At 47.5% G+C, this 10466-nt stretch overlaps 2 protein-coding genes across 3 annotated transcripts; one reads left to right on the top strand and one right to left on the bottom strand.

The window, feature by feature from the left end:
- Window positions 1-445: 445 nt before the first annotated feature.
- Window positions 446-2814, top strand: LOC109775326 (calcium-dependent protein kinase 25-like). The gene is made up of 6 exons (XM_020334078.2): window positions 446-1457; window positions 1573-1688; window positions 1770-1937; window positions 2032-2159; window positions 2367-2466; window positions 2550-2814. The coding sequence occupies exons 1-6, from the start codon at window positions 446-448 to the stop codon at window positions 2649-2651; spliced, it is 1626 nt and encodes a 541-aa protein (XP_020189667.1). The 3' UTR covers window positions 2652-2814.
- An 835-nt stretch (window positions 2815-3649) lies between these two features.
- On the bottom strand, window positions 3650-9447 carry LOC109775327 (uncharacterized). 2 transcript variants are annotated; one of them, XM_020334079.4, is made up of 7 exons: window positions 8668-9276; window positions 6044-6096; window positions 5861-5925; window positions 5704-5782; window positions 5161-5457; window positions 4914-5053; window positions 3650-4630 (listed from the first exon to the last, which is right to left on the bottom strand). In XM_020334079.4, the coding sequence occupies exons 1-7, from the start codon at window positions 9117-9119 to the stop codon at window positions 4538-4540; spliced, it is 1179 nt and encodes a 392-aa protein (XP_020189668.1). In that variant the 5' UTR covers window positions 9120-9276; the 3' UTR covers window positions 3650-4537. The 2 variants fall into 2 exon arrangements, with proteins under 2 accessions (XP_020189668.1, XP_040245439.1); XM_040389505.3 differs by lacking the exon at window positions 3650-4630 and having other exon boundaries at window positions 4685-5053; window positions 8668-9447.
- Between the last annotated feature and the right edge of the window lie 1019 nt (window positions 9448-10466).

Raw genomic sequence — 10466 nt, 5'->3', positions numbered from 1 at the left:
TAGTTTTTATTTTTAAACTTGGTCTAACATGAATATATTTGACTTTTGAAAAAACTATACACCTTATATTTTGGAACGGAAGGAGAAATAACAAGAATAACCACTCCATAACGGTTAAAGGGATCTGACGGCTCAGCGACGAGATCAGGCGAGGAGCCATGTGAGCCGTAGGATCCGATCAAAGCGGTATTGCCAGAAATGCTACACCTACCTGAAGAAGAAAACAGACAGCTTCAGGTTCAGGTTGTGACACCAGCACAATAATCCTCCTCCTTCCCGCCATTCACTCCCAACCTTCCAAGCTCAAAACCATTTTTTGTGTGGCAAAGATAACGAAACCCATCTCCGAACTTTGGTTTGTGCATGTGTGTACGTGCGTGCTCTTCATGCATGCCTGTGCCTGCCTCTCCTCCCTCGGAGCGGCCAGCGCGCATTCCCCGCAGCCATGGGCCAATGCTGCACAAACGGAGCCGGGCAGGCTGCCGCTGCCGACGCGGCGGCCGAGGCAGAGCCGCCGGCGCCCCCGAAGACGCCGCGCGGGGACAACGCACCGACCAACGATGGCCCGGCTCCTGCTCCTGGCGCCGCCGAGGCCGAGCCCGCCTCCCCGGCAACCAAGGCGGACCCCAATGCCAAGCCGCCGGCCCCCGTGGGCGAGGTGCTCGGGCGGCCCATGGAGGACGTGCGCGCGACCTACACCATCGGCGACGAGCTCGGGCGCGGCCAGTTCGGCGTGACCTACCTGTGCACCCACACGGAGACGGGGGAGAAGCTGGCGTGCAAGACGATCGCGAAGCGGAAGCTGTCGGGCGCGGAGGACGTGGAGGACGTCCGGCGGGAGGTGGAGATCATGCGCCACCTCTCCGGCCAGCCCAACATCGTGGACCTCCGCGGCGCCTACGAGGACAAGCACAACGTGCACCTGGTGATGGAGCTGTGCGCCGGCGGGGAGCTCTTCGACCGGATCATCGCCAAGGGGCACTACACGGAGCGCGCCGCCGCCTCGCTGCTCCGGTCGGTGGTCGGGACCGTGCACACCTTCCACTCCATGGGGGTGATGCACCGGGACCTCAAGCCGGAGAACTTCCTTATGCTCAACCGGGACGAGTCGTCGCCCATCAAGGCCACCGACTTCGGCCTCTCCGTCTTCTTCAAAGAAGGCGAGGTGTTCAAGGACATCGTCGGCAGCGCCTACTACATCGCCCCGGAGGTGCTCAAGCGCAAGTACGGGCACGAGGCCGACGTCTGGAGCATGGGCGTCATGCTCTACATCTTCCTCTCCGGCGTCCCTCCCTTCTGGGCGGAGAATGAGAACGCCATCTTCACCGCCATTCTGCGCGGTGAAATCGACTTCGTCAGCGAGCCGTGGCCCAACATCTCCCCCGGAGCCAAGGATCTTATCAGGAAGATGCTCCATATCAACCCCAAGGACAGGCTTACGGCCACCCAAGTCCTCGGTAAGCCACTTCTGCATGTTCCTTTTTCCTCCTGTCAAATGCTTGCTTCGTGCACGCTTCATGTATGTACATGAGAAAGACAATCGATGCCCTGAAATAACTTGAGCTTTTTCAGACCACCCATGGATCAAGGAAGACGGAGACGCCCCCGACACGCCGCTCGACAACGTCGTTCTGGACAGGATGAAGCAGTTCGTGGCCATGAACCAGTTCAAGAAAGCCGCACTGAGAGTAGGCACATGGACTGACATTGACAGCACTTGTTCAGGTAACTAACTAATCTTTGATAACTTTGCGCTCAACTTTGTGTAGGTCATTGCCGGGTGCCTGTCAGAGGAGGAGATCAAGGGGCTCAAGGAGATGTTCAAGAGCATCGACAAGGACAACAGCGGCACCATCACCCTCGAAGAGCTCAAGAACGGGCTGGCCAAGCAGGGCAACAAGTTTTCGGACCATGAAATTCAGCAACTGATGGAAGCAGTGAGTCTTGATTCAGATGACAACCAATCAACGACGTGGTGTTACATATACGTATTTGACATGAACAGAAATAATTCTCTGCTTCGATTTCCAGGCCGATGCCGACGGCAATGGATTGATCGACTACGAGGAGTTCGTCACCGCGACGGTGCACATGAACAGAATGGACAGGGAAGAGCACCTCTACACCGCGTTCCAATACTTCGACAAGGACAACAGTGGGTAAGTTGAGCACCAACAAACTGGTAATTAAATACAACCTCTGTTCCAAAATATAAGACGTTTTGGCAGTTCAATTTAAACTGCCAAAATATTTTATATTTAGATTAGAAACAGAGGTGGTATTTCCTGGAAAAAGAAAAGAAACAGAGATAGTACATCTCAGGCTCCTGGATTCAGGATTTTTGGAGGCTCATATACCTCTTGCAGGTACATCACAAAAGAAGAGCTGGAGCAGGCCTTACAAGAGCAGAAGTTGTTCGACGCCGAGGAATTCAAGGATGTCATTGCCGAAGCCGATTCCGACAACGTAAGAAAGAAAAATACATTCAAAACAATAGATGGTAAATGCATCGAAAGGAACTGAAACTGTTTCCTTGACGGCGCATGCAGGATGGGAGGATAGACTATTCAGAGTTCGTGGCGATGATGAGGAAAGGAACGGGCGGTGCGGAGCCATCGAACCCGAAGAAGAGGCGAGACCTAGTCCTATAGTGAAGCGTTGCTACGGTGTGTATGTCAACAAAGTGCAGAGCTGTAACTGTAATGTGCATGCTGCTTTCTTTTGGGAACAAATCCACATGAAATTTGAAAGGCTTACATTGAAAGCGGTTCAATTCCTGTAGGGTTGGGGGGAAAAGGAATTTGTGTTCCGAAATGAGTATGGTTGGCATCCGACATGACGAGCAATTACTGGTTCGTGTGGTTGAGCAAGGAAGCTCCTGAATAGTCCAAATCTACCACTACGGTAGATTTTTGCTGCCGTAGGTTAAGTGGTGGCAAATTCAAATGGATGTGTACAATGTGGTGGTTTTTTGTATTTCACTCGAGCACATCCGACTGTCTCCTCTCACACATGCCATGGCACTCTAGAAACATCAATCGGACATGTACAAATGAACGCATGCACACATCCAATTTAGATTACATAAAGTTATGCAGAAGTTATCCTAAAAAGTAAAAGTTGTGCAATGTGTTTAAGACGTGTGTCGAAAACTACAATGCGTTTCCACCATTGTGATCCTCATCACAAGATGTTCAAAGCCACATCCAAATGTACGCGTTGCAATGAAAGTTATTGCGAAGCAACTTATTGTGATTAAAAGCGAGTTTGTACTATAAATCCGTTTTTCTCTCACAACCCTGTATGTTTAACCAGTTGATTGATGTTTGTTATAAATCATATGTGCACGAAGCAGGTTTCAAGTGTATGAATCATATGTACAATTTTCAAAAATGCTTTTACAAAATTTTAAGGGTTTGCACCGGTATTCTTTTTTTAAGAAAACTAGTGTGACAAAGAGCAACTTGTAATAATGATTGTGGCGCAATCAATCCCAGTGTACACAATGGCATGTTTTGGTTTAGCAAAGACTATATGATTAAGTAAGGTCCATCGTAAACAGGCGGTGGCGGATATGATGAATTGTACCCGAATTGATTTTGATGACTTATGACAAAACTATTTGAGAGGACCAGTGGCAAAATAAAAATTGAGAGGACTAATCATTTCGGTGAGTTTTTTTTTTTTGCGACAATAACTCTTCCATTACTCGTGATTACAATCTCGCAATACAATATCTAGGACATCCTCGGGAACGGAACCAAGCCAGACCATGGTTCGGCCCTGAGTTCTACCAAAATTTGCTAAAACATGACTAGCACAATTGCCATTGCGACGAATATGAGTAATGAAAGAGTCCCGTTCCCCCATACTTTGCTTAATCTCTCTGATCATGAAAGAAAATTTTGACATGTTACCCTCAGCGCTCTTCAACGTAGTCACAGCTTCTAGGCAGTCGGATTCAATATCGATAGGTAAGGTGCTCCACTGCAGCGCAAGGTTGATCCCTTCCCGAATTTTTGAAGTTGTTGTCTACATCAAGCTCGGCTCGGCTTTTCCACTCTCTAGTCATTCCTTTGTATCATTGTATGAATCTTTCTAAGCCCTGGTACTTCGGAAGACTTATCTTTTGGTACTACCGGAGCACTTGTCATTCATACTTCGAGAACAATTCCTGATACCATCATTTTCTTTGTTCCGGAACTGCTGAGCCAATCCACTTTGAAACATCCAAGCTCTTTTTCATCAAAAACTTCGAAGATGTGCCTTAGCCTCTTTCTGCAACTTCTCATTTCGAGATTGTGTGTGTTTACTACGGTCCTACTGCATTTTTCATTCGGAGCCATCGCTCAACTTTCAAGTATTGCATTTTCTCTGGTTTTGAATGTTGCCTTGGAGTTTCAAATTTATTTGAGGTAGTTCCACAAGTTTTCTTCCGGCACTTCCGAGCCTAATTGCTTTTTGCGTCAGATTTCGGACTCTCTGTATATATACTCTGATACCCATTTGTGGTGTAACCCATCATAACCAACCGACTCTATTCCACCACAAGTTCATTCCACTCACCCATTCTACCCCTTGCAAGCCGCTCCACACCGCTCCATCCCACTACACCACACTCGTGAATTCCCTACAACGTTAAAAATATATCAGGTTGCCGCTTAATTGATGAAAAAGCAGGTAGTAAACGTTTAGGATCTGCGACTGCTTCACTATGATGTGTTCAACTTCTCCTGTAAGCTGTTGTGAGGTACAGTATTTCAGAGTACAATAGGTGAATGCATGAAGCAGGCTCCAGCTTTTGCTCCTTGTGATCCAATGCATGACGGTTCAGACGATATGGTATCTACACCACCCCCTGACGAACTCCTCGAATCTGCTAACCCATGGGAGAAAATCTAGATGGTGCTTACATCAACTTTGCTCTTGGAAATTTGGAAGGCAGGGGTGATCCAGCTGCCACAGTTGCACTGGATCCCTGACCAGTTGAAGTACCCTAGGCGCGCCCCGCAGTGGATGCACGACAGCTTCCCCTCCAAAGCACCATCTTCTACTGCTTCATCATGAGCAACAGCAGATAATGAACAGACTGGTGATATGCTATGGACCGCATCAATATACATATAGAACGCACTATGTTACTGCAAGAGATGACTTTACCTGGAGTCATCCACTTTAGAGGCTCGACATACAGAGAGGAACAATCTTGTTCCTTGTTGTGTGTGTGGCCTTTCCTCTTGTCGTGCCACGCAAAGCTAGAGTTGCCCTCGCCAGGAGTGTGGCCGATAACATTGTCCTGTGCAGCAACGATCCTCCTGCATTTCTTGCAGCGGTATGCTGTTTTAAGGGTCTTCTCCTTGCCTGACAATTCCTGGTTAGGATTAGGCTGTCGAGCAACTCCAGGATCGTCTTCAAATACATGGTTCCCTATTTTCTCTCCAACTTTGTAGGACTGACCTGCGACAAGTAATAGGCAAGCACTTAATCGGTGTGCTGCTAAGATTGAGAAATATCACTGCTTGATATGATCATTCTTTACAGAATCTATGACAAAATTGTTTTATTTTCAGCAAGAGTAGCATCCTGCAACCACAAGAATTAGAGGGCCCACAAAGGCAAGCATATCATATGAGATGGGGAACCTGACAAAAAAATAGATCTCTCTGCCTCCATTTTTCAAAATAAATGTTGGAAATGACCAACCTAACAATTTCAAGCGGAAGCGCCTGTATAAAGGACTTGAAGTATCAATCTTGAAACCCATTTCTTCAAACAATTTTAACTGCAAAGTATAGGAAATTCGACTTAATAAAAGAAATCTAGTGAGATTTAGTGCAACCAGTTCATAATGAAAGCTTACCTGGTCAAGGAAACCGTCGTTTGGGCAAACGGACTCATTAATTTCCTTCAAGGACTCTAGTGCTTCTGGAAAAAGAATAAAGTAGTGAATGCCACATGGATTATAAAAGGTGGATCAGATAATTCAAGCAACATACAAACTAAAGATTAGTGTATTACAAATTTTGCTCAAAAAAAATCATACCATCCAGAGATTTCTGCTCTGTTCTCATTAGATATGCCGTGATGATGGTAGCACTGCAGCATGATAGAAATTCCAAATAGATGTTATATAGTGAACGTGAATGGCATCATTATAAGTGAAAAATACACATTCCCCATTTCCGGCACATCAAATAGGAAGTTATATGTGGAAATTGCAATGCATCCTATACTAATTGGTTACCAAGAGCCATGAGTTGTCAGCTTTCTTACTTGCTAAACATTCTTAAGCTCAAAAACATAATGTTCCATATGACTAAGAATATCTTTTATACTAGAACTCACTGAACTCATCATTACTTACTATAGCAGGATAACAAATAACAAAGAACACCGATAAAAATATGGAATTGCATTAAGCCACATGCACCAGTTAAAACAAGATTTGGCCCCCTTCACAAGAAGACTATAGTTTCAACTACAAGAAACTTCTGCCTAGCTTGTCGAACTCCATTACAATTGGAGATATGTTAGACAAGTGTGACCCTGAAAAGAGGTGGCGCTTCATGGGTTTATCAGCTCTGCGAGTCAGTTTCAACACCACCGCCTGACAATTCTATGCTAGCCGCAATCCATCACAGGTTGCTCGAGAGACATGCTGCAGCCATCTTGCTCCGGCGAATTAAAAAAAATAGTATCCTCTTGCAAATCATACCCATGGCTCCTCATTGCTAGGGACAACACTGATAAGCTCATCATAGCCAAAGTATATGGCAAACTGAAGTAACACCAGTGTCACCAACCACATTTCAAAACTCCTCCATCCACCACCACTCCCAACCTAACTCTCAAATGCTTTAGCTGTCAGCGTGTCGTATCGGACTGTGTTCAAACCTCCCACACATAGCCAGGCTAGCACTGATTGGCACCTCAGGTAACTCAACAAATACCAACTATCTGCCATGAACTCCCAACGTGGTTCGCCATAGAAAAAGGTGAAGCCTGCTGGCTTCCCCTGGTCACGCACAAACACATCGATGTGGGACTTCAAGAAAACTTTGTTTCGCGTCCACCTCTTCTCACCAGAACAACACCAAAACACCACTCCCCTCTTAACTTCAGAGGCATGCTGGAGTCTAAGGATGGGACAACCGCTTTCTGCTCTCTTCACTAGTAGCATTTTGCTTTCTGAGAGGAAAAAATTGAGATATGCAATGCAGCCTGGAGCTTACAAAATGCCTCAGACTGCCCACAGCCTCAGCAGGTCAGATTTAAAACTTTATTATGCCTGGCGGGGGTGTTCCAGATTAGCAGCATCCACCGGTTTTACGTTGATAGGCATGGTCTCTTTCTTTTCTAGCTTAACATCACTATCACCAGCCTTCGCCTCTTTGTTCTGGTTGGCATGCAGGGAAAAAACAGTTCGACAGCTTATCTTGCAAATGTCTACATCTTTCTGTAGCATAAAATGGACCGGTTTAGATGCAGTGGCAATGTTTTAACTGGATTGGTTTGTACCAACCTATGCAAAATCAAATTTTAGTCGTGTATTGTCCCACTATACAACCACTTCAGTACAAACAGTCGACATGCTTGTTATACAAGACACATTTGAGAAAGCAGTATGAGGTAATAGGCATTAACCAAAATGCCACACTTAACCATCAGTTTCTTTTGTAACAATTTCTATTAGCCTAGTAGTCCAGCTGGTTATACCCGGCAAAAGGGGGTTAGTATGTTCCCTTGCAAGGACATAGGGCATGTTTGGTTGGCATCCACACTTTTCCGCCACAGTGGCAAGTGTTTTGTTCTAGCCACAGTTGTGGCATGCCATAATGGCTTAGTCACACATGCTCCACTTGTCATAAACTCAGCTGCTAGCTAACTTTTGCCACAAGTGTGGCGAACAATTTGACCACCACAAAAACTGCAGCATGCCACACTTATGGCACAAAAGTGTGGTAAAGTGTGAAGGGCAACCAAACATGCCCTAATGCTGATCAATGTGTGTGTGTGTCGAGTGAGATGATGCGTATTAACTGTATATTTAGCCAAAAATAAGATGATGTGCATTTTCTATTCAGCAAAACACACGGTTTTTGGCTAAGTGCCCAGTTACTAGTTTTATTTACAGTTATTGTGACTGTTCACTACATGTCCCTCCATACACATGCATACATAAACAGGATTGAAACATTAACCGCCATAGCAAATGAACATTTTAATCTGCATTTACCAGATAAAACCAGTTGGAGCATCAGACAAACAGAAATTTTACAAAACAAACTGATATGTAAGTAGATGGCAGATTGTCGATGATGAATACAACGTATCATAATTTTTTCAGATGTGCCTTATATAATGCGCAGCCATGTGGACCATTTCTGCTAAAGTATATGTAATTTTGAGATGATACACGACCGCAAATTGATTTTGGACAGGTTGGTCAATACAAAATATCCATTTAGCCAAATCATTACAGATGGACATTCATGTGATTTGAAATGCTCACAGTTACTTTGCAGGAAGGTGTTGACAAGATAAATATGGCAACCAAACTAGTTTTTCGTGACATGCAAACAAGAACATATAAACCGAGACAATAAAAACGTGGGGCTTACAGAACAACGGAAGCAACCGGGATCTGGTGTTGATAAGCAAGCGTACCTCCTCGAGACCCCCGCGAAGCAATGCACGAGCACGCTGCCCGCCTTCCTCCCCTCGTCGATAAAGTCGAGGCACGGCTCGAGGTGGTCGAGCAGGTTCTCCTCCTCCGTGTCCCTGAGCGGCACGGCCATCCGCGTCACCCTTAGCCCTTCCCCGGTCCTCTCCACCACCCGCATCAGCCGCCCCGGGGCCACCGCCGAGGGCGCCCCGTCCTCCCCGGCGACGACGCGGCGGACCTCCTCGGCTGGCAAGGAGAGGCCCGGGCGGTAGTCGGTGAAGAAGGAGATGGAGGCGGAGCTGACGACGGAGAGGACGTGGGTGATGTCGGTACCGTCCGGGAGGGAGGCGGTGAGGGCCGCGATGGCGTCGTTGATGCCGCCGAAGTAGAGGTGGTCACGGACGAGGTCCGGCATGGCGGGCGGGACCGGGGCGTCGCCGGAGGTGGCGGCCATGGGCGGGCGGGCGGCGCGGACGGGGAGGAGGAAACCCTAGAAGAGGAGGGAGCGGAGGGTTTGGGGCATTTGGTGGGTTGCCCTGCTGCTGCTGTCTGCTGTTTTCGCTGAGCTCTCGCTCGGTTGCGGAATTGCTTTTGAAACAGAAATTGCAGTTCGAAATTGCAGGGTTTAGTCAAACTAGTCCTGAATGACCAGGACTCAAACGAGTCAACGACTCAACGTGGATGACCTCGGCAGGACATTCGCTTGGTAGTGCTGCATATTGTTTTAGCACTTTTCTCAGTCACGCGCTCGGGACGTGAGGAGGCAACTAAACTCACGACCCAAAATGATCCGGCCGCGTTTCCGGTAGATATACATAAATCACGGCCCAACATGCTGGAGCAAACAGACAAACGTTTATTTTTTATCCGTCGCTGACTCATTTTCGGCTCCGTGTTTGCATCGAGATAACGGGCGGGACGCGTGCCCTTGTCCTTCCCTAACCTGCCCGTCGGGGACACAGACGCTCCTTTTTCTCTTCACCTCCCCTACGCCCCCACCCCCTGCCCCGGCCATAGCCGCCGTCACCGCCCATTTTCCCGGGCCGCCTCCTCGCTGTCCAGCCTAGCCTTGTCCTCTCTCGCCCCATCAACGGCACGCAACCGGTAGATCTGCGGTTGCCGCCGCTGTCACTGGATTTGGCGCATCTAGCCACCGGCGACTGCGGCTTGCCATGGATTGGCCGGGTGCCGGACCGCACAGCCCTGGCAACGCCTCCACGCCGCATGCAGGTATTAACTCCGCCTCTAGCTGCTTGGATCTAAGTTGTCGGCGGTTCGCTGGCAAAGACACGCTCAGCCACCGCCCGGGCTCGGCGCTGGACCAGCAGCTCGTCAGCTCACCATTGCCGGTCATAAAGTGCGACGACTGCCAGCGGCAGGTCGTGCGCTTGGGTTTCTACCATGCCGGAACATTCCGGATTGGTGTTCTTTAAGTGCAAAAAAGATGGGGTATGTGCTTCTTTTGATTCCGTTGTGCTCACTGGATTCGATGCATTTTCGGTAGGTTATTGCTTGCTCAATTTTGTGTGTAGGATGTATGCAAGTTTTGGTATTGGAAAGAAGATTACATTGATCTATTGATAGCAAGAATGATAGATGCACGTGCACTCGTTGCTAGAATGAAGGCTAAAGATGAGACTAGATGTAAAGTGATGTCGAATTCTTTGAAATCGAACAAGAAAAAAGCGTACAAACTCGAGAAGCCGCAGATCAACAATGAAGATATAAAGAAGATATTCATCCAACTAGTAAGAGTATTTACGAAAGTTGGTTATCCTTTGAAGTGTCTAATTGTAATTCT

Source organism: Aegilops tauschii, chromosome 5, assembly GCF_002575655.3.
Source record: "Aegilops tauschii subsp. strangulata cultivar AL8/78 chromosome 5, Aet v6.0, whole genome shotgun sequence".
Classification (NCBI taxonomy): domain Eukaryota; kingdom Viridiplantae; phylum Streptophyta; class Magnoliopsida; order Poales; family Poaceae; genus Aegilops; species Aegilops tauschii.
Note: the sequence above shows the minus strand (reverse complement) of the source record. Positions and strands in the feature narration are given on the sequence as shown.